The sequence below is a fragment of the Ornithodoros turicata genome, chromosome 6 (genome assembly GCF_037126465.1).
Source record: "Ornithodoros turicata isolate Travis chromosome 6, ASM3712646v1, whole genome shotgun sequence".
Lineage (NCBI taxonomy): Eukaryota > Metazoa > Arthropoda > Arachnida > Ixodida > Argasidae > Ornithodoros > Ornithodoros turicata.
The window spans coordinates 68,652,152-68,675,043 of NC_088206.1; the positions used below are offsets into that span (position 1 = coordinate 68,652,152).

A 22,892-nucleotide genomic window follows, 5' to 3' on the forward strand; every position below is an offset into this window, starting at 1 on the left:
CGATCATCCTAACCAGTATGCTACATGTCTGCATTATGCATGTGTGTGAAAGTTTAGACCAAGGACTTGCAGGAAAAACAGGGTTTATGAGCTGGGGGACGCTTAGAACCATATGCCTGCAGCAGTGTGTCGTATGCAGTACTAAGCTAGTCCTAATGCAGGCTACCTCCCTCATGCTTGCACGTCTCATACGATCTGGCAACGTTGAATCGACCACTAAATCTAACCAACCCTCTCAAATGCATCTGCCGTGGGATCTTTACTAAGCCACAGTCTCCTGTATAGCCAAACAATCACAAAACACTGATAATGCACTATAATTGACACACTTCCTGCTCCACTACGTGCACAGAAAAAAAAAAAAGAAAAGACGTAACAATTTACAATCCAACAGCTTGCTCTCTAACTTTCAACCACCCCGCGACTTTCTTCGTCCTGCTTTCTTCGAGCCTTCCCTCTCAGGATGGCCTCCTTGAACAGGCGACAGTACAACTCGATGGACGAAGGAGTGTCGTCGTTCCCGGGAACTGGGTACGTGATCAAGGTCGGGTCGCTGTTGGTGTCCACAATAGCTACAGTGGGAATCAGCATTTTGCAGCTCTCTACGACCGCCAAGTGCTGCTCAAAGACGGTGTCCAGCGTTGAGAGCAGAATAATGCAGTCCGGCAACCTTGTCTCCGTGCCAAACTGGCGAGTGGAGTTCGTCAGGAGACCATGTGGCCAGGCACGGGTGTTTGCGAATTCTTTGCACTCTTGCGCAGTGTTTTCTATGAAGTGTGCCATCTGCAAACATAAACCTGAATGGAAGCCTCGAAGGAATATTGTCTTTGGTAGAAAATATAAATCTACAAATCACGACGCCCCTCAAGAAGTCCCCCTTTACGTGCGGTAGGTTTAGGCTAAACAATGTTTGAGGTAAATATATCATGATGAAACTTGCAATTAACTGTTATTGATAGCTTTTGAAGGCTATCAATAATGCGTACAAGAAACTCTGTACAGCAATGTCAAGTTTCCAAAAGCGAGCCAGTCAAAAAACTGGTTTAACTGTTAGGAGCATCACATTTCATAATGAGCATTCTTGCATCAGTGACCACTTCATCAGGTACAAACTGATGCATGAAAGCTTCCTATTACTAAATTTGATGCTCCTAAATATTTTACCAGTTTTTCGAATATCAATATTAGGTAGTGCTGCTGAGCAAAAACCTCCCAACTACTCTGTCAGACAGGAAAGTATAAATAGTAACAAGCTGACAGGAATACAGTTAATGCAGAAAGTTGGCCAAGTTGTCCTCCTTGTTGTTGTATTGTGTTCAGGACAGGAATACAGCAGGTACATAAACAATTGATTATGCTCGTAGGGGTCCTCGGTAGGACCAGTAGCACCAACTGCATACTCTTCACATTTCAACAGTAATCTGAAGACCCAGCAATCATATCTCACCTGCAGATTACGTGACACAAAAAGTATCACTCCATCCCTGTAAGCGATGTGTGCGACTACATTCAATGCACGGTGCAGATGAAGAACCGTCTGGTCCAGGTCTATGATATGGCAACCCAAACGGGAGCCAAAGATGTATGGCTTCATGTGCACGTTTAGCAAGCCCTCTTTGTGGCCTAAATGCACCCTTGCATCAAACAGTTCCTTTACACTGATTATCTTATGAAGGCCAAAGTAGTCGGGATGTTGTAATGGGGAAGCTGCGAGTTGTTTCTCTGTGCCTTCTTGTTCTGAAACAGTAAGTACGAGATATGAAAAAAAAAAAAAAAAGACATGCGCTCAAGGGTTTGCGAAAACCTACCGTTTACTTTCTGTTGCACCGCTGTTTGTTGCTGATGAAATGACTGCGTGCCTAAAGGCTGCTTGTGAGCCTGCGTTTGACAGGTGGCAGCGCATAATCCTGTAAGTAATAAAATTTTCCGATGTTTTTTAGGAGCATAATCCAGGAGCAGCAGAAGTACAAGGAAAACAGCACGACGTGAGGCGAAGATTAATATTAAATTTCTTTCAGGTGACTCAGTAGTCATTGACTAGCACCAAACATGCGTTTTCTTTAATCAAATCGGAGGCAGTTTGTCTAAATTTAAAAAAAGAACTCACGTAGTCGGTCAAGCACGATCCTTCTTATGGACAGCGCCATTTTTGTTGACTTGCCGCCGCCGGTGCTCACGATGGACGCAAGCAGACGCCAGTATTTAGAAATCAGTCACATTTCAATTTCACACAAAATAGCAATCAAAGTAACTTCATATTGCTGGCTTTTTTTAGTGAATATGTAGGTGATGCGTCCTTAGTTTATTTCTTCTCATAAGCCAGTAATTTTAAGAAAAATGTTGTAGTTCCCTGGCGCTGGCGCTATCTGGTGACGAACTCAAAACGCAATCTGCATAATGGTTTGAATTGCGGGTTTGTAGGTAGTCCTTTCTGCACATATTGTGGTAGCGTTCATAAGCACGACGAAACAAATCTGTCAAGCGCACTATCGGCTCAATAAGCACATTAAATGCACGAGACAATCTGCTTTCATATGTTTCATTTTCCATGGCATGGGTGGACGGCATCATCGCCACTTCAGTCAAGCACATCTTGCTACCTCTGATCGCGATCAGTATATGCATCAAATACTTGTTACGTGATTACCGTTCGAGACGCCTTCGACTAAATGCCTGGTTCACGCATTTCGTTTCCGCGAGAGAGACGGGTGCAATGCTGGAAGCCAAAGAGCTGCTGTTCAGAAAACTGCAAGCCCTGGAATCTCACGACTGGTACCTAAGAAATTTAGGCATTATACGAATGTTGGAAATAGGATGCGGTGCGGGATCAAATCTGACGTTTTACCCCAGCAACTGTCACCTGATCGCCGTCGACAAGAACCCGTACAACGCACCCTACTTCAGGAAGAAGATACGTCAATTGCAAGTTCTACTCGAAATGTATCTGGTGCAGGACGGTGAACTGCTAAAAGAAGTTCACAGTTCTCATGTGGATGCTGTCGTATCAACGCACGTTTTATGCGGAGTCGACGATTTGGAAGCCGTACTCAAGGAGATCTGGCGTGTTCTTGCTCCTGTAAGTCGGATTCCTGCTAGCAGAATCCAGAACCTAGTTCTGTAATGCGTAGTAATCAGGGGCAGTGGTAGGAGGTGTTACAGGGGTCACTGTAGACCCCTGAATTTGTGAAGGGGTCGCAAAATTCCCATGGATGGGAGGCGCCAAAGTGTTACCTCAGGTGCCGCGTGCGAATAAAATGACCATAAACCCATTGCCTGAATAGATCAAATTGCCAGCATAGTCAAGGCTTTGTCGATTGATGCAGACTTTATGTGTCCATGTAGGGGGCGCCGGTTGGGATCTGGGGTCTCCCTGAATTCAGGACATTGTTTCGCCCCTGGTAGTAGTACTGCACAGTTCACATATTACACGCACAGAACACCACTTTCAATGTAACTGTCTGACACCACCCACTTAAATGTTGCCTACCTGCACACTACTGGTGAAGGCCCAATAAGGCCAAAACAGCTGTCTAGTTCTGGTATGGCAATGTTTCACTTATAAACTATATTTGTTGCAACTACCGATTATACGGACCACTGCAACACCTTGTTCAACGTGCGTCTTTATTTGTTCACTAGAACCTCTCGAGTATCCAGTTAGAATCTCTTCTTAGGAAATCACAACGCCGATCAAAACAGTGCACACAATATATGTAATGAAACTAATAAGTTTTCCTCCTCCAATTTTCTTCCAGGGTGGAAAATTCTTTTACATAGAGCACATGATACACGAGCCTGCCAACTGGAGGCGCTACGTGCAGCTTCTCGTCGGCCCCTTCTGGAAGCAGGTGTTCAACGGATGCAGGATAACGCGCGACCTGCACGCGTCCCTTCACGAATCTCAGCTGTTCTCTTCGGTTTCTCAGTGCAAAATATACAGCACTCGTGGAAAGTTCCTAGGGGTCTTCCTCAACCCTGTCCTTGTCGGAATTGCGACAAAATAGCCACGTACAGGACTCAGGATGTTCGCGTTACTACATAAGGGCATTTTAAAGCACAAGGCCGTGAAAGATAACACTGAAAATGAGCTTTTTTTAAATCACCACCCGGTAGCACACTGAAATTGCAGCAAATATAGTACTAACAACATTGTTACTAAAAGCAACCAGTGGTCAAAGTTGTTCTTTGCTAAGTGACATGTTTTTTTATCTCTTGCATTGTTAACATATTTTGCATATTTTCAACAAGTTTATTTTACCTGGTATTTTGTGGTGCTTGTTACAGTTGCACCCCTCTATGATAACAAATTTCATCGAGACGTTTTAGCGTACTCAACCTACTCGGATACTGCATATTTTATGGCACGCCTCTTTTTGCACATAAAGGTTAGATTGTAGTACATGGTAAACATATATTTTGCACTGTTAAAGACTGTTAATCAGCGCACAGTTTTTCTTTTGCACAATAGCCTTCTTGATGCTACTACTATATCACGCTAACAACTCTTAATAAAGTGTTATAATAGCATGTGCCCGCCTTTAACAATGTTACGTTCGCAAGTAATTACGAGGAGCAATACTTCAAAGTACAGTGAAGTGCTATAACAGGTAGAAGAATGTTACTAACTACAAAGACTTGACCCTACCTCCGAAGGGGCATAATGGGACCAGTTTTGATAGGTAGTATGTTTGCTTGAGACGTAAAAGTTCCGTAAAGTGTAAGTTGTGATGTTAGGATTGTTTTAGAATCGTCATAAATGTGGTACTTGATGTGATGCTCTTTGTGTTATTAGTTTCTTGTTACACTTATTTTGGTACGTTGGAAGAACTATTCGGTGTTGTTATCTCCAGATCAGCCATTCTTTGTTCTGCTGTCGTCTGCTACTTTACGTGAATGCAGGTGACAGACAGACGGGAGCCATTTTTGTTCCACCGTTGACTGTATCCTATGACAGATGCAATACAAATCCTTGTCTTTCATTGTTAGCAGCCCATAGAGATAGTTTTAAACAGAGAATTTATGATGGTGCTTGCAAAGTAGTCCCATCTTGTTTTTGCACTTATTGTTGAAGCAGTGAGGTGGAAAGCAGTCCTCCAAGTGCCTCTTCTAAGCTTTATATGACTCATGTTATAACATTGCCTTTGTATTTTAATGAATCAACTTTCATAATGCACCCTACATGTTCTGTGTACTATAATAGTATGCATGTGTGTAGAGCAAGATGCTTGCTATATTAGTATGAGTCACATGAAATGCATTTAATATGAGAGCATATCACAGAAATTATATACAAGCTGCATTTAATGTTCTATGTATTTATGAAAATGTATTTGTAATGTGTACATGCATTTATCAATTGTTCCACAAATATCGTTGGGCATTCCGAATAAAATTTCGCTTTCGGTCATACGAAAAAGTCTACTTTGTGCTGAAGTAGTTTGACGTTTTTGGAGGGAAAAAAAAAAGCTCTAAGACCATGTAGTATCGACTGTGCCCGGGAGATGGCAGAAGCCGTCTAGAACCTGAACCTGAGGAAATCGGATGAGCAAGTATTTTACTCCTCGTTGACTTCTGTGTTGTTCTTGGGACTGCTTGTGCACGATTAATTTTGTGAACGACTACTTCTCCAGAGCAAGAAATATGTCACTATAACAGCCACAACGTAAGAACACCGCGGTGAAATTAGTGAAATGATGAAATTTCGATCAGCTGTTCCGCACAGGAAGCAGAACAACCGGAAGCACGTGACCATGCTTCGGAGCAGATTGGAGCGCTGCGTTGGCTGCGTCAGTCTGTTGCATTTAGGCTTATTGAGGTAGGACTTTGTGGTGAATGGTCTGTGCTCAGTGGTGTAGTCTTTCAAATTTCCGTTGTTCTACTGCACATACACGTTCGATTTGTGGCACCCCGTACAAAGCACGCCCTTTATTTTCTACTTGTATTGTTTCTACATCATTATCTTGTCCTTGGATAGTGTAACAACAAACGGTTGTGTGCTCAGTGTGATTTTTCCCTGCCTGCCCGAGACCATCTCATCATCCCAGGCTCTGCGGAGCTCTTACATGGGACGACAGCGTGGCGCAACGGATATGTGAATCTCATCGCTGATTTTCGTCTCCCCATTCATTGGGGCTGCGACCAAGACTCAAACGTCTCCCATTTGTGATATACCCGAGGAATAAAATTCGGTTTCGCGGTCAAGATGGCGGACGCAGATCCCGAAACACTTTTGGAATGGCTAAACATGGGTCAAGGCGACGAAAGGGATATGCAGCTGATTGCATTGGAGCAACTTTGTATGCTGCTTTTGATGTCCGACAACGTCGACCGATGCTTCGAGAGGTAAGTCGCCTTGGTCACTTCCTTTCTCGTCTTCGGGGTTATTGACCAAGAGGGTCAGTAGTGGGGGGGACCGCGTCGGGTTGCATCTCGATAAGGTTGCTTCCGTGTTCAAAAACGAGTCAAACAAGAAAGGGAAATCTGTCTTGTGCATCGCGAACTAAGACAATGAGCGCGATAGCGGATGTACCTGGAGCCAATTGTCGTATACAAAAGTACGTGCTCGCCTTTGTATCTCAGTCGGAACGTGGTTTTCCGATTTTCCCCCTTTTCTGGTTTCTGCTGAACTCGCACTCATAAACCTTCTGCTAAGAATTCGCGTGTGATGAATAATGCACAAGACTGACGATGAGGGACGTTTTTCATGTTTCCGCACATTCTTATACCGCTTATTAATCGCAAGCAGTGGCGTCTGAGTCACGAGTCGACAGTGTGCGGCCGGTACGGATTGTCACTGTCGTCTGCAATAAATAAAAAATCGCAGACGACGTTATCAGTGAGGCAGCACCACGTGACCGTGAGGTTGCTGATATTGCAAGGGTTCGTTTCGGTAGGTGAGCGTAAACCTCTCAGTCAGTGTAGTGTGCAGCACGTGATCAGACACTCGTTGGAGCATGCATTTCGATAAGGCGGAGAAATGTTAGAGGCTGTTTTCTTCGACAAAGTTGGGTGGGGGGGCGATGAGCGTTGATATGCTTGACAGTCTGCTGACCGGTGATGCCGTCAAGAGTCTGGGTGCGAGATATTTTTGTCTGGCTAAAGGGCAGGTTGTTTACCGCAATGCAATGCCACGCCACCGTTGCGCGAGATGTTTGGAGACGTAACTGCAGATGATAGCAGTAGCGCTTGCATGTAATAAACACGCTGTGCAACAGGATATACGACGAATGCAGGAAACGAAAGTCAGCTGTTTAAGCTGAACTCAGGAAGCGAGTGTTTGTTTGTGTGTATTAAAAGACACCGGTATTAGAAATCAGCATATCTCCTGGAACAAGAAAGTGACAGGTGTTCAAGCACTCTGATCATGTCCACAAAAATCCAATGCTGGAACAGCCAGTTGAAGCAGCCATGAACAATAAGAGATATCATACTATACACTGTGCAAGTGTACCCATATATACTTTGGTACAGCCGACTGGTTTAATGTGTTGTAACATAACGCACATGTGATGCAATGTCAGCTGTGAGTGACTGGCGCGTGGTAGTAGCATGACGGAGCTGCTGCTGAGGTGCAGCTGCGTGGAATAAAACGCAGTTAAATGAAGGAAGCGCAGTTAATTCGATTATTTGTGTGACTCCACGCACCAAAACGTAACGTGCGCACCACATATCTACCAAGGTGCTCGCTAGGGTTCAGAGTTCCTAGGAAGAGGCTCTCCTTAGGCTGACCTTGAGGTATGCTCAAGGAACCGTGCTCAGCTGATCTGTACAGCGCTGGCCTTGGAATGAGCAGCCAGAAAGTTAGCTAACTAATCTTACCTAATTAATTAGGCACAGTGAAAAACTGAATATGCATATATGTATATTTTGTACGGTAGTAGTAGTGTTGCAGCCAGTGTAATGGATTGCCCTTTGCTGACCTGACAATGACGCCCGTTCGATACAAAGGATTTGTGACAAGTGGCCAGACTGAACTTTGTTGTTCTTTCAACCATGAAATCTGTCATTGTTTACCATGCAAAGCAGCATTGATGACGTATAGCTGATGCAACGTCAGTCTGGTGGATACTTTGTTGTTGCACTCAGTCATAGAAGCACACGGGACCGTATAATTCTAACCGTACCGTCCTCGCTACCGGCACTTCGCTTTCGTGACATGGAAGTCGCGTCACTTGCTGGAGACGTTGCGAGGGAATTTGACCGTAATTCTGACCGAGCTGTTTATTTTGAGCGCATAGCTTCGTGTGACGTTGGACCTGACCGTGAAATGGCATTCGCCTTCTCGAGGTTAGGCCAAGACGCTGAGCCTTTCTTTATATATTTTAATTTGGCAGGTGGCCACCCGGGGTAGTACACTCTTTTTCACGTCGGTGTCGCGTGCTACGATCACGTGACCCATCGCCGTCGTCTGCTTTGCCGTCATTGCCAAGGTTGAGGGAACTAGAAAGAAAGAAGGTACCGGTTAGCGGGTATGATTGACATATCCGCATCCAAAACGTCTTGAAGTGATAGCTTCGGAGTCCGTTCGCCAGGATGACTCTGCATATCTGTGCCTTCGCCTCATTTTCGTATTCTTGAACGAAGATGTCGTCTGCAAACCAAACATACGGTAGCACGTCGAAGCAGAAGTGGCAGAAGCCCCAGGACCTGAGGATTCTGCTTCAGTATACTTTCACGGGGGGTTACATTTAATTTAATGGTGGGGAAACAAAAGTAAAGGGAAAGGTTAGCCATACTAGGGGCTTGCTATTCCCAAAAAGGCTGGGACTTATGCTGGATCGCTGGAATTTCCGGTTCCCAACATCACAGGGTACTGTTGCCATGCCGCATTGTCGTACTCGTATACTAAATATGTCCTACCAAACATGCTCTCGACAAGGACAGTGGCACTAAAGGTGGGACTGGATCAGGATATACGCGTCATTTAGCAAGACCATGTCCTTGTGTACATTTGACTGTGCGCTTTTGTATTTCCTTCGGAATGTGGATTTATCGCCCACACGCTAATGATCTACAGGCTTGCTTGCCTTCGTTCTCTGAAACGGTAAAGAACTTTGCGGGCATACGCCCTTTTGTGGTATATTGACACTTGGATGCTAATGAAGTTACCTGGCGCGACGCTTTCGGGTAATGTCTTTTTAATGGTTGCAAAATCTAGGACGCTTGTCGTTTTTAGCGATGTCGTTCAAGCATAGCTGTTCGTAACACTTTACGCTGGTAGCAATTAGACGTGGTAGGTGTTCTGGAAACGAAGCGATTTGACGATTGCAGCGTTTTCCAGCTAGTTTTTGCCTTGCCACAGGCCTTGTGCTTGGACGTAATCAGGTTAAGGGCCGTATCCTTGGAGGGGGACGGAAGCATCATCTTCGGCCTTCCATCCATGAGAACACGGAGCTGCTTAGCCATTGTTCTTGTTTCTGCATCGCAGACTGAGGAAGTTATTCTTTTACGCTTCGTTGAAAGCTTTATGCTTGCTTTAGACTTTCGTATACGATGCGGTACGCGTACCGTTTACGGTACCTCATTATATGCGTTTGTGTCGTCGCGTTCTGTGGTGTACATAGGTAGCCTCAGTAACGCCGTTGTAATGCGCTGTGTTTGCGCATTCCCCTAATACCCTTGTCACACATACGTCCTCCAGTTGTTCCGCGGTGCTAACATGGTATTTAAAAATAAACAAGAAGAAGAAGAAGAAAAAACTCGTCCTCCGTGAAGATTAACACCGCAGTATAGAATACGGCGCGACGGGATGAATAGCGGACACGCTCATTCCGAAACCATTGTTTTCGAAGCAGACGATTTCTGCTTTTCGTCGTGAGGGCCGCCTAGGGATACGCGATGCACACTGGAAAGGACGGCGATGAGCAGCAGCAGAGGTGGGTTGTCAGAACAAGGGAGTGAGTTTGGTCGTACGCTGTTTGCATAACCAGATGCCTGGAGGACACGTTCCGACCTCAGTAGCCGCGTCGTCCCTTTGTTTGTTGCTGTGGGAGATGGGTTCTTGGTTCTTACAACAGCAGCGCCCTCATCGATGCTCGTTGAATAAACGATGGGTGCTTGACCTCGGTCTATTGCGCCAAAGGCATCGCAGTGGCGGCAGAAGTGCACCTTTTTGCATATTGATTTGCTGTAGCAGGTCACGACGTCTGGCGTTCGATGAGCTATTATTTATTTGCAGACGTCATTTTCGCTGCACAGTGTTGTGAGGATCGTTTCCGTTGATACGATGATTATGATGATGGCAGGAAAAAAAAAAAAAAAACCCCGCTAATACAAGTTAATTGTTAATGTTGTTATTTGTTGTTTTGACGAAGTTAGACGAGTTCAGACGAACAACCTTATTTGAATGATGATGAGTGGGGAGGTTCATCTTGATATGGTCCACGTTGTGCTGTTGGTGTTGTATTTGATTGTATCTTTTTCTAACTTGCTGGGCATGCTGTCTGGCAACACGGGCAAATAATCTTTTGCATCAACGCTATGCGTGACGCGCAGACGTGAGCACAAACCTCACAGCTGAGCGCTTGAACGAGAGACGCATGGGAACGATTCCAATAGCGATGGACTGTTTTGTGCGCCAGTCACGCCAACGTTCATACCTACCCGAAGAACGTTGAGTCACGCGTCTTGTAACGCACTAAGCATATACCTCTTGGCGCAAGAGGCTGCATATACTGGAACAGGAAGTGTTACAGAGGCGGAGCTAACCCCGTTCCCGGAGATATCCCCGTTCCTTCGCGGACTCGCAATTCGCGTAAACAAGCTCACGTTTTCGAAATCCTCATGGGCAAACCGTGTTAGCGAAACGAAACCGAAACTGTTGCTGGTCGTCTGCCAAGGAGAAGGCAGCATCGTCACGCACAGTAGCTGTCGTCTGCTATCGGATAGCTCGTGTGTTGTACGCCTACTTGATAATGAATTGAACGTGTTCTCTATATTTTCTTCTGTTCTTTCCTTTTATTCTATCGTCGCAGTGATGTGTCGCGACGAAAGTTTCTCGAGCACGATTCGGGAAGGAGAAAAATAAACTGGCAGTTCTCTGTTCTGCATCAGTTTCGTTTTGACTGCTTTCCGTTGCAGACGGTTTTCGGTGGTTCACCACTCGATGTCGCCACCTTGCGGGGTCGCGGCTGAATAACCATATAATTCCGTGAAAGCGGGAGGCTAGACATAGGCATGACTTTTTGGACCACATTTTTGCAAGTCACGCAATACTGCCGGATGCGAGCTGACTCTGTATTTCTTCGACTACAGCTAACGCAGCACGGATGGTTTATCAGGTCGTTTCCCTCGTTGCGCGTGCTCCTTCCGTGATAAAATGCGTGCAATGGTCGGTTGGTTGTTGTGGGAAAATTCAAGAAGAAACGGTATCGTAGCCAGGTCGCGTGCGCGCCGTGCAGGAGTTATTATGACATTCGAGGAAACGCTCTCGTAAGCAAAATCAAGTGCGTGCCAACGGCCGCAGAGTTCCTAAACGTGGATGGCGGAAATGGATGCCTGAATCAACCTGCCACAAAAAGGACAGTCTTACAACTCAAGTTATTTTTAGGTGGCGTCTTTGACCGTGTTCCGCAATAATTTGATACTTTACAACAGTTCTGTCTCGTTTCTTGCATGCAGCCGTAACATGGCTTCAACACGTAAACAGTGCTGTTGCAACACAATCACAAACCATGGTTCGTAGGGCTTCTAGTTTGGGGCATAGTTAAGACACTATATTAGCTGTGAATCCTGTTCCGTGAACCCCACCAAACATCCCCCCCCTGGAAACAATCCTGGTGGCACCCATGCAGTGAAGTGTCTTGCAGCTGTCTCACTTATGTTTCACTATATATCTTAGTCTCGCACATGTATTGCTTTGCACATGCTAGGTGGACACGTAGCATGTGCGATAAAGACACAATGTACAGCTGCCTTCCTGCGTCTGTGAAGTTCATGGGGCGTGTTACGCAGAATAGGCGCTCGCAGTAACGCTGGGTACGCGTGTGCCAAACTTGCGAGAAGATTTAATCTGGAATCACGGCACTACTGCAATGCCAGGGCTTCCAGCCAGATTTAACTGCTGGAATGTCATGGATGACATTCTCAAAAATTAAGAAGTTTGCAGCGGGGAACCCAAACTTTAATGAAAAAAATAAATAAAGAAAAGTAAACCTCTTGATAAAAAAACACCTCGAAAGGCTATGATAGGGGGAACCAGGGAGTGGTAATGTGTCGTTACCATCCGCTCGGATACGGGCCATCCAGTTATTTTGAATCTGGCTCCGATGTTGCTATCACCCATTGCATTGTTCCCGGCACAACAGATTGCCAACACCTGTTTTAGACCGAACGTGTTGTAGCCGTACATGCTTCAGCAGTAAGCTGCACTCTGTGGGCTGAGTCTCTGTGCAGATCTCTTACATTGCAAGTATCTGAATAATTTATGTATTTAGAGATGCTCTAAAGATGGGAAACACACTTTCTAATAGCATGGAAAGTGAACCCAGTATGGAATGGCACATCTTGGACTTTCTTCTCACGTTTGATTCCCGTTGAAGAAAACCCGATCATCACCAGTGGAGTGGCGATGACATAGATTCGTAACAGTGATGATCGTAACAAAATCAATGCTCATAGTTTTTAGCATTCCACCTTATTTGCAAAATTGCATTTACTGTGCTACTTGTATTTGCAACGTCTGATTAAGTAACTTGGAAACATTAATTATGCCAAATGAGAGCGGGAGGGGAAAGCACAGCAGAGAAGGCAGACTGCCTTATGACGCCTTTCCATTTTGCAAGTACTGGTAATGCAAGCAAAAACCATCATAAAGTGGAGTACAATTTGCACTTGTTAGAACATATCCATCTATAACTCGAAAAAGGGTTAAAACTTGGCCTGGTCAGTAACTCGTAGTCAAAAAGATAAAACCCTCGGTGCAGGGAATGACGAGGAGGATACGCAATAAAGGACGAGGACACAGCACTGAACTGCGGGGTCTTAAACACATAGGAACCCTCCTCTCCCCCTTTATTCCCTCTCATGTTGGACTTCCTGTTTACACAGCTATCTCTTTTTTACACCCTGCAGTTATCATTAAGTGGCCTACAAGACTGGTTGCTGATGCAGTTATTACCTGCTTTTTCTCATACGCCCCTCGAAAGAAACGGCTGCCTTGTTTTATTTTTTACACCTGAACAAAATTTTTGTTTCTATGGAATTCTGCCTGACATCCTAAACACGTTAATAAGTGGTCCCCCAACGTACTATATCTGCTAGAGGTATTAGCAGAATGTTATTTTAATCCAGTGTGAACGCACCTTGATGATTGCACCTTTAACGCACCTTTTTTTCATCTATAACTGACTGCCAGATGTGGTATACGCTAAAATGAAAGATGAAAGTCACTGAAAAGGTTAGCCAGCTGTAGGGATCGAACCCACATCTTCTGGATTACCGGTCCAGGGCTCTACCAATTTGTATCTGTCCCTTCTATGTTGTTCCAGCCTCAGAACATCAGTTTATCTCTGGTATACGCTACCTCTGCTTTTGAAGCAGAAGTCTCTAGGGGGCATCATCCTCTTTATTAGTAGTGCATTTAATCGGTTGGGGGATTATGGGTTAAAGAGAAGGAAAAGGGAACAGATCTCTGTCAGCAGGAAATTGAAAGCTATCGGCACTGTTGAGAGGGGAAAAAGACTGTGAATTTTGAATTGGCATACTCTAGATACAACTGGCTGTTTCTGCTGAATTATGAGGGTCTGTATATCTGACTTCACTTTCTGTGGGGGTGAACATAAACGCCCACACGCATTTCAGATCGAACCTGCAACGGTCGAAAACTGCAAATGACAGTTGTTTTTTGCTTCCTTCCCCGCAGCTGTCCACCAAGAACGTTCCTTCCGGCACTGTGCCGAATATTCCTGGACGAAGCGGCCCCGGACAATGTCCTGGAGGTGACGGCCCGAGCCATCACCTACTACTTGGACGTCTCCGCGGAGTGCACCCGTCGCATTGTCGCCGTCGATGGTGCCGTGAAGGCCATGTGCAACCGGCTGCTGGTTGCCGATGTGTCGTCGCGTACCAGCAAGGACCTCGCTGAACAGTGTGTGAAGGTGAGGGTTGTGATATCCGTAGGTTTTTCTGTAAGGAAACTGTATCTGCTGTGCGAAATGATTGTTCTACAGGTTTTCCCGGCAATTTTAATCCAAGTGCCAGCTAAATTAATCCATGCCCCATAAAGTTTGCATGACATGTGGATTAATTTAGCTGGCACTTGGATTAAAATCGCCGGGAAAACCTGTAGAATATCAGGCAGTCCTAGTAAGTTATGTGCAGTCACTAAGCTAGTTAGCAAGTTAAGGTAATATAGTGACTTCAGGGTTACCATTTATGAAACGAAAGTTAAATTGCAACTCTCAAACTTCTTTTCAACGGTAGCACTATCCAGCCCTAATTACATCACATGCTCGTTGCACTTTAGAAGAAGTCATTCCGTCGAAGTTACTGTTGCTAAACTTACACTCCCATAACCTGCTGAAGAATGGTAAAGTGATGCTTGGGAACTGACGTGCTGCCGAATAGGGCACAACCTTGGCACCTTAATTGTAGGTCATTTCGACGCGGTCATTTCAATGCTTCAGTGTTATCGGTGTGAACAACATGGCTGAGTAGCGCGTGATATTCGTTCTTGGATATCATAATGCTCGGTCTGGTTAAGGAATAGGTAATAACTAAAACATTTGTATGACTGTTACGTCTGACTGAGTAGTATTCGCTCATGGCCTTGATGGCGCACAAGTCGTGAGAATCCTGCTGCATTTGAAGTGGTTTTGGGACTTCAACATTTGTGGTACGTTGCATCACGCACAAATTTTATTGCATACCAGAGAATTGCCTTTCTCCCTGTCGTAGTACGCGAGATAGCGACAGCAGAAGATCAAGACCTATTGTCATAGTCATTGGTTTTGATAAGCATGTGACCTCTCCCACGCTGCCTCATTGGTGGTGATGCCTGCAGCGATGTCGGGGCTGGATAAGTTTCAGTATTCGTGTGTTCATGCAAGCGCCATCCTCATGGAAGATTCTAGTGGAAGAAAAAGCAAAAACACTGCTCATGGAGCAGAAGTTCCGTCCCATGTTATGTTGAGCACTCACACAGTGTTGGAATATCAGTAGTGGCGTGCCGTGCGCATAGCAGACGACACTTAGCAGATGACGCTGTCTGCGTCTTTTCCTGTCGTCTGCTATGTATCCTGTGACTGTGTCATTCCAAGTTGTTTCAAAATGGCCCCATTCAATTACCACGAGTTGAAGGCACACACACCTGTAGGGGTAACTGTAATATAGTACATATTCACTTCGTTACATTCGTCACTTGGATCAACGTGCTGCTACAATTCTCAAACTGCGCACAGCACAGTTTTGTCAAGCCAATCCAATCGACATATCAGTTCTTGCATACTTTTAAGAAACCTCAACGTGCTATAGAGGTGTCTGGCCAGTCAGGGTGTCTACCAACCTGGAAAACTGGGAATTGTCAGGAAAGTTTGATATGACTGGAAACCTCAGGGGGCTATCAGGGAATTTGCCAAAAAGCAGCTGGAGTCAGGAAAATCGCAGATAAATGCCGTGGTATTGCGCAGTGAATCGCAAGTGCCGATCAGTGGTTGAGCAGCAAAGTCGCAGCAATGTTGCCATGATAATAGCGTTTCGCCATCACAACAAGCTCGGAGGCAGAAAAGTTGGGCAGCCTTATTAATACTAAATATATGATCTCTTTTATGAGGGGTCTGTACCAAACGTAGCAGCAGGCACCAAGTTCTCTTTTGTCTCGGTCCGGGAATTCGCTTTAAATAGTCGGTGAAAAATTGGAAAAGTCGGGGAATTTGAAGGCCGCAATTTGGTAGACACCCTGCTAGTAAAAACGAATGTTCATTATTGTACTGTAATGTTATTCTTTGCTTATTGCTATCAGCCGCAGCTTGAAGTGACTGGTCAGCGGAAGCTTTCGTACAAAGGTATTTCAAAAGGTTCGATGTCAGTGGAAACTATAAATCGAGGAGTAAGGAAATAAATATGTTCATCGCAACGCCGGATAATTTATGACAAGCGTTACATTTTTTGCTCGTTTCTCGTGTGCAAACAGCATTTTGGGTGGCCAATATTTCTGTGCGGAACACTTTCTACATACATCGGAATCGAAAGAATCACAAGACATCTCTCAATTTGGAACACCTGAGTGCCGTGGACATGCACCATTGAAGTCTCGTACATTCTTGCGCAGGTTCTGGAGCTGGTGTGCACTCGGGAAGCTGGTGCAGTGTTTGAAGCAGGTGGCCTGCAGTGCGTGTTAGCCTTCATCAGGGACAAGGGGTCACTGGTACACAGGGACACACTCCATTCAGCTATGGCCGTCGTCTCTAGGCTCTGCGGAAAGATGGATGCGCAAGATCCAGCCTTACCGTCGTGTGTAGAAGCGCTCTCGCTGCTCCTTCGGCACGAAGACACTCACGTGAGTTGATACGGTCGTTAGGCTCACGGATAGCCCTTCATATTTCAGACTTTCACATCTTGCGCTGTGTCTACACTACGATGCTGAAGACTGCGAATGCGGGAAACTCGTTGACAACTCTTTCACCTTTCATGACCTGCTCGTTCACAATGTGCTTCGAATGCCGACACTACTGTCCTCCGCTTCAAAAACAGCTCTGTTTAGTTATTCGATATGTACTTAAGGAGTATTGTGTAGAATTGTTTGTTTGTTTGTTTCTTATTAACCTGCAAAAGAGGACCAAATCCCCGCCTAGGCAGAGCCGCAATAAAATACACTCATAACAACATCACTGTTGTTGTACTAAATCAAGGTAACAATTGCAAAATATATATTGCTTGCATCTTATTCATGGTCCTGAAAAACGATGCTCACTGCAGACAGCACACAGCATGTATCCACTACACGTGCCTCCGCACAGTTGACACACTTAAGCCCGGTTTCACGAATGCCGATTTAACATTCTAACCCAGATCAGCGGTCCCTTAACTGGAATTTAACACTTGACCCTGCTTCACTAAAGGATGTCATTGTGGTGGCGCCACTGGTGGCTAACGAAGAAGCGTGAGAGCACGTGCTTCATGTTCTCATTCTGGACTTGGCGGCGTACTGATCACAGCATGTTTATTCCCTGCATCTCATGTCACAGCCATTAAACTGTTACTCACCCACGGCTATCTCAGTTATTGTCACTGAAATTATTATTATTATCATCAATCACATCCCAAACTAATGTTTGTAAAAAGAATTGAGTGCTAACTTCAAGTTTTAGTAACCCTTAATCCTGGTTCAAAGTTAACCAGCATTGGTGAAACCAGGCCTTACTTTCCACGTCTTCTTCAAGCAGCTGATATGAGGCGGTCTTCATATTTATGGTCCTGTTCTCTCTGTGTTTGCCGCCATACAACATTTAGTGTCTTCTTCAGAGCTTTGTTTAGAGCTTTGAGATTATAATTTCGTAGACAGGCTATGCGACCGCCATATTCTCTGTCCGCGCCGCTGCACTCCCGGCAAGAGTACAGAGAATCTCAACTCTTGCTTTGTGGCAGGGTTCGCGGATGTGTGAACGTGACAAGTTTACCAGCATTTCTGCCATTCGTGACTTTTGCTGCGTTTATTGCTGTATTGTGAACGCTGCATTACTCAGCTTAATATCTGCATAATAAAGGGACCAAACAATTGTTGCAGGTGTCTGACGGTGCCCTACGTTGCTTTGCCTCCCTGGCGGATCGTTTCACCAGGCGAGGCCTGGACCCCGCTCCGCTGGCGGAGCACGGACTAGTTCACCAGCTCTTAGGTCGCATGGCAGCAGTTGCTACAATCACCCCGGGCGGATCTCAAGGTGTCGGAGCCGGCGGAAGTTCCGGCGGGGGTGGTGGAAGCGGACCGCTTGCCACTCCAGCTCCGGAGCCAAAGTCATCGCCGACTGTGTCCACAATCATTAGCTTGTTGTCAACACTGTGTCGTGGATCACCCGCCATCACGCACGTAAGTTGAAAATGTTGCGGTTATTTCTATGTACTGTAATTTCACACGTATTAGCCGCAGCTTATCTGATGACAATTTTTCCTGGGTATTTTCCCCATACCCCGATCTTCCCGAAAGGGTCGACAGTGTCTCCGGGACAGCACGGCCCTGCCAATGCATGAACAATGCGCAGCAGGGACACATTCACATTCAAGTAGACTGACCTTCCTGGTACATTCCTCCATGCAGCTTTAACAAAAGGATGATAGTGATCCATGTTTTCTAGAAAACCACAGACCAGTTGATCAGATAAAAACACCCAACAAGGGGCAGAATCCCATCTTAGTAGAACACTAGAACTGACCTCCTTTGTTGTACACTGTGCTGACCCTGGAATGTGGAGAAGAATCTTTATGGCCTTCTCTACGATCCCCTTTGTCAGAAGACCAGCAGGAAGGGTCAAACATAAGTGATATCCATTTTAATTGATTGATTTTATACTTCCACCACTGGTTTACCGCACAGACCGGTCGCGTCGTATTGCCCGCGGCTTATCTGCCGGAAAATTTGCAAAATGTTCCTAAAAACGTGTCCTGCGGCTTATCTGCGGTGCAGCTCATATGTGTGAAATTACAATACATGTGTCTAACATTCACTGAAGGGGTTCTCGCAAGGGCTTGTTTATCATATCATCTCATCATTGTTTATCTTGTGTGCAGGACCTGCTTAGATCTGAACTCCCGGATGCTATAGAATCTGTTCTTCAAGGAGACGAAAGGTGAGGGAGCGGTGCCGCAAAACACAATGAAAAGGTCCCTCGCCGGTGCCTCAGTAACATGTCGGTGGTACAATGCAGGTGCGTGTTGGACACAATGCGTCTGGTGGACCTTCTCCTAGTCCTGCTTCTGGAGGGGCGCAAGGCTCTGCCCAAGGCAGGGGCAGGGACTGCATCTGCACGCTTGGCTTCCCTGAGGAGGACGGACGGGACCAGCGGGGAGCGCACCCACCGTCAACTCATCGACTGCATACGCAGTAAAGACACGGACGCCCTCATAGACGCCATTGATTCTGGAGGTACGGACATCCGGACAGCGGTCTCTCTCTCTCTCTCTTGTTTCCCGTTATCAACAGTGTCGTGTGTCGTTTTGCAGGCATCGAGGTGAACTTCATGGACGACGTGGGGCAGACGTTGCTCAACTGGGCGTCTGCGTTTGGCACTCAGGAGATGGTGGAATTTCTCTGCGATCGTGGGGCAGACGTGAACAAGGGCCAGCGTTCGTCTTCGTTGCACTATGCTGCGTGTTTCGGTCGTCCCGGAGTAGCCAAGGTAAGCGTAAAGCCCAAATCCCATAACAAGCGACACGCGGCAGATACACGCGAGAAGCGACAAAATCGACGTCACTGCCGCTACACGAGCGTCAAAAAAGCTTTGTTGCGGCTCAATATTTCTGCATCTACTCCCAGTAGATATTTGTAGCATGTCGCTGAGTTCGTTGCCTGTTGTTTGACAAAACCAGCTAGATTTGGCGGCATGAAACAAGAACTGAACGCGTGGGCAAGGGAGAGAGTGGAGAGGGCAACCAACAAAACTAGCAGACGAAGAAGTGGGCGGGGCGTTGGGTACTTCAACCGCAGCGCCACTGCGTTATGGCGAATATTACATAGCAACTTCATTACAATTTCTCCTCATTTTGACGAATGAAATACTATTTTTGGTATATTTATGGCAATTTACAACTTAGCTCGAATAAAATAAGCATTGCTTCTCCAAAAACATCATTTCTCGGTGACGAAATGTCGCTGCTCAAATGGACCAGGAAGTCGCGCCATGACCAGACGCGACAGCGACAAAATCTGCAGCGCGTCGCGTGTCGCTTGTTATGGGGTCCGCGCTTAAGGCGTTTAGTGAGGAAATGGAGTTTGGATCAACTGGGCAGTGTCCCACGGTCCTATGGCAACTCCATCTCGATAAATGGAGCCCGATTGCATAGTCATGTATAGAGCCTGAAGTTTTTGGGAAATATTTATTTCTAAATTCTGGGGTAAAAATCGGGTAAATAAACCTGTGCACTAAATTCGTGCGAATTCGGGTGAAAAAAACTTCCGGTACACTAAATTTGGGAAAAAATCGGGCTCTATTACAAACAAACTGTACGGGTTTGGTACAAACGGTGATGTAACCGCATTTGCTGCCAAACAAGTAAGTTGTTGCATTCTTACAGACGTCCAAGTGAAGGCAATTTGCCGGGTAAAAATCGTGTTTTTCACCCTAAAGTGTCAACCTTCATTTCGGGGTGCAAAATTCGGGGAAGAATCGGGTAAAACCCTAAAACTTCAGGCTCTAGTCGTGTAGTAGCCCGAAATGTAGTCATTGAGAATCCACCACTCGTGACGTACTTTTTGGCGGCCGTAGCTACGGAGATGAGCCGTCCTAAGCCACATGGGCAGCCATAGAAAGCCAGGGTTCGAACTAATGTAGCCGCGCGGGGTAGTTGGTACATATCCGCTCGCGGTAACTTCAGCGTGGTAACTGGGTTCGAAGTCGTCTTCAGCGACATCTCGAATCCGTATCTCACTGTGGCTAACGAGTGGGAAAATGCAATAGGCAGGCATTCTGTATCTACAGGTTTTCCCGGTGATTTTAATCCAAGTGCCAGCTAAATTAATCCATGCCCCATAAAGTTTGCATGACACGTGGATTAATTTAGCTGGCACTTGGATTAATTTAGCTGGCACTTGGATTAAAATAACCGGGAAAACCTGTAGTTGGCGTTGCCAGGGTTCTGTCATACATATTTCACAGCCCTTCTCAGTTTTAGGCTTAGACAGTTACTTTTCTGCTAACCCCTCCAGGTGCTGCTGAGGCACGGAGCGAACCCAGACCTGCGAGACGAAGACGGAAAGACCCCACTCGACAAAGCGAGGGAACGCAACGATGAAGGGCACCGAGAGGTGGCGGCCATCTTGCAGTCTCCGGGAGAGTGGATGTGCCCCGTGGGCGAGGGCTCCGCGGGAGAACGCAGAGGAGGCGCGGGGGGACAGGACGGCGCGGAAGAGGAGAATGCGGAGCCCAAGGGCGACCCAGAGATGGCGCCGGCGTACCTTCGCCGTCTGCTGCCGGTCTTCTGCCTCACGTTTCAGCACACGTTAATTAGATCTGTTAGGTACGTTTGAGGATTTACAAACACGTTGACAGAGATGTCAGTTTTTTTGTTTTGTTTGAGGATTGAAAAAAATATATATACAGTCAAACCTCGTTACAACGAAACGCGATATAACGAAATTCGCGATAGGGCGAAATAATTTGGATTCCCCGGCAGAGGGCCATAGAGATCAATGTATCTTAACTCCCGCTACAACGAAACACTTTTTAGCCGCCGCCTCGATACAGCGAAAGAACGAGATGGGGTTTATGACCCCAAAGCCGACTTTATCATGAAAACAAAGGGTGCAAGCAGCGTCCTGTTCCCGCAGCGAAAGATGGCACGCGCGATTAGGGTCGGGAGGAATCTGGTGCCTACAAAAGGAAGTCTGAGTCATTGGAAGGTTAGGGATTTTCTTCCCAGGCTTCTCGTTTTCGTGCTTGTTTTGAACTGTCCGGTTGCAGCCAAGTAAAAAGAGCACGAGACGCAAGGCGCCATCACGCGCGTGGGAAACGCTTCGTTCGCGTGGCGGCGTAAGTGACGAAATCAGCGTAGATGATTTTCTTGACGGGGACAAACATGCCGTAGCAACGGAGAGCCTTACGGAAAACGCACTGTCATAGACGTAGAAGGTTTGTGGGAGATCGCAACACGATACGGAGAAAGCTGCGGAGGCTTCGGCGGCGTACGAACAATGCGTGACACCGCGTCTTCTAGGCACGACGCAGACGCATATAACCGGCTATTTCACGCAAGAATAAAATACCGTAGGTGCACTTTGGCGCCGTATTTGTAGTTGTTGTAATTTTTCACGAAAAACTTTTGCGCATCGTAGCGGGAGTTATCGACGCTAATGTACAGCGCGCCTCCTCGCAAAGGTCGCGATTCGTGACCTTCCATTCGGTACAACGAAATGTTCGATACAACGAAAGAAATTGCAGTCCCCGTGGGTTTCGTTATATCGAGGTTCGACTGTATTTACAAAGTATTTTTTCTTTCTTGTAGGAAGTCAAGTTTAAACCTGATCCGCAAGATGGTTCATTACATCCAGCCGACCCTCTTGGCGGACATGTCTGAGTCTGAAAGTGGAGTTCCGAACTTCGCTTCTCTACTTGTAGAAGTTCTAGCAAACATCCTCGACTCTGAAGTAGGTGTCGTTATTATCCTGGCCTTGTGGGTTGCTCGTGTGTTAAAGGGATCGTGAAACCATTCCCAATCTTGAAGGATTCGGGTTGTAAATATTGATGTATGTATACTAAACATGCACATCAAAACGCAAAGTTTCTGCAACCCCACGTTACAAATCTGCGGCACTCTGACGGTCTCGTGCTCGGACGACCTCAGTCACTCTCCACCTCCTTGCTTGATTTTGGACTGACATTCTGTCGTGAAGAAAGGGAGCGGATACTTTTCCATTTCCGTCACGACATAGGCGGTCGTAAAGGGGGGAGGCAGTTGTAAAGAGAACCGCCTTTGGTATCATGACCTTCAGGTATTTCGGGCAAGTGTACGGGGATATAATGTCCCATCCCATTTGTCTGCCAACGCTTCTCGGTGCTGTTCGGTGCTACCATAAATGGTGGCGTGAGAAAAAAAAAAAAAAAAAGGCAGTTTCGAAAACGGAACAGGTAACAAAACCGTTCAAATGAAGAATGTGGGATTTTGCATGTCGAATCCACGGACTGCAACATATGAAATGGAGACATGCATTTCGTGGGTTGCATGTAGGTTCTGAACCCCCTTAAGAA

The 22,892-nt window shown here is 46.1% G+C and overlaps 3 protein-coding genes across 7 annotated transcripts in view; 2 read left to right on the plus strand and 1 right to left on the minus strand.

Annotated features, from left to right (window-relative positions):
• Nucleotides 1–240: 240 nt before the first annotated feature.
• Nucleotides 241–2,188, minus strand: LOC135397191 (small ribosomal subunit protein uS2m-like). Its single transcript, XM_064628592.1, has 4 exons — nt 2,108–2,188; nt 1,809–1,907; nt 1,448–1,737; nt 241–783 (listed from the first exon to the last, which is right to left on the minus strand). The coding sequence occupies exons 1-4, from the start codon at nt 2,145–2,147 to the stop codon at nt 403–405; spliced, it is 810 nt and encodes a 269-aa protein (XP_064484662.1). The 5' UTR covers nt 2,148–2,188; the 3' UTR covers nt 241–402.
• Nucleotides 1,876–4,769, plus strand: LOC135397192 (thiol S-methyltransferase TMT1A-like). Its single transcript, XM_064628593.1, has 2 exons — nt 1,876–3,076; nt 3,756–4,769. Exons 1-2 carry the CDS (start codon nt 2,549–2,551, stop codon nt 4,002–4,004), a joined length of 777 nt encoding a protein of 258 aa, XP_064484663.1. The 5' UTR covers nt 1,876–2,548; the 3' UTR covers nt 4,005–4,769.
• Nucleotides 4,770–5,766: 997 nt separating this feature from the next.
• The window catches only part of LOC135397193 (E3 ubiquitin-protein ligase HECTD1-like), a 39,432-nt gene continuing 22,306 nt past the window's right edge, over nt 5,767–22,892 (plus strand). For all 5 annotated transcript variants that reach the window (XM_064628594.1, XM_064628596.1, XM_064628595.1 and 2 more), the window contains exons 1-9: nt 5,767–6,342; nt 13,862–14,096; nt 16,268–16,495; nt 17,723–18,022; nt 18,721–18,779; nt 18,858–19,075; nt 19,153–19,328; nt 20,855–21,165; nt 22,150–22,291. In XM_064628594.1, the coding sequence (XP_064484664.1) occupies nt 6,203–6,342; nt 13,862–14,096; nt 16,268–16,495; nt 17,723–18,022; nt 18,721–18,779; nt 18,858–19,075; nt 19,153–19,328; nt 20,855–21,165; nt 22,150–22,291 (1,809 nt within the window). In that variant the 5' untranslated portion in view covers nt 5,767–6,202. The remainder of the gene's footprint in view (nt 6,343–13,861; nt 14,097–16,267; nt 16,496–17,722; nt 18,023–18,720; nt 18,780–18,857; nt 19,076–19,152; nt 19,329–20,854; nt 21,166–22,149; nt 22,292–22,892) is intronic.

What these genes read in the sequence shown, in the direction of transcription:
- LOC135397192 (XM_064628593.1), top strand. Translation starts at nt 2,549, where the DNA reads ATGGCATGGGTGGACGGCATCATCGCCACTTCAGTCAAGCACATCTTG. An exon ending in TCTGGCGTGTTCTTGCTCCT is followed by an intron (nt 3,077 to 3,755) that starts GTAAGTCGGATT and finishes ATTTTCTTCCAG; the next exon opens with GGTGGAAAATTCTTTTACAT.
- LOC135397191 (XM_064628592.1), bottom strand. Translation starts at nt 2,147, where the DNA reads ATGGCGCTGTCCATAAGAAGGATCGTGCTTGACCGACTAC. An exon ending in GATCGTGCTTGACCGACTAC is followed by an intron (nt 1,908 to 2,107) that starts GTGAGTTCTTTT and finishes TATTACTTACAG; the next exon opens with GATTATGCGCTGCCACCTGT. An exon ending in GGTGCAACAGAAAGTAAACG is followed by an intron (nt 1,738 to 1,808) that starts GTAGGTTTTCGC and finishes TTACTGTTTCAG; the next exon opens with AACAAGAAGGCACAGAGAAA.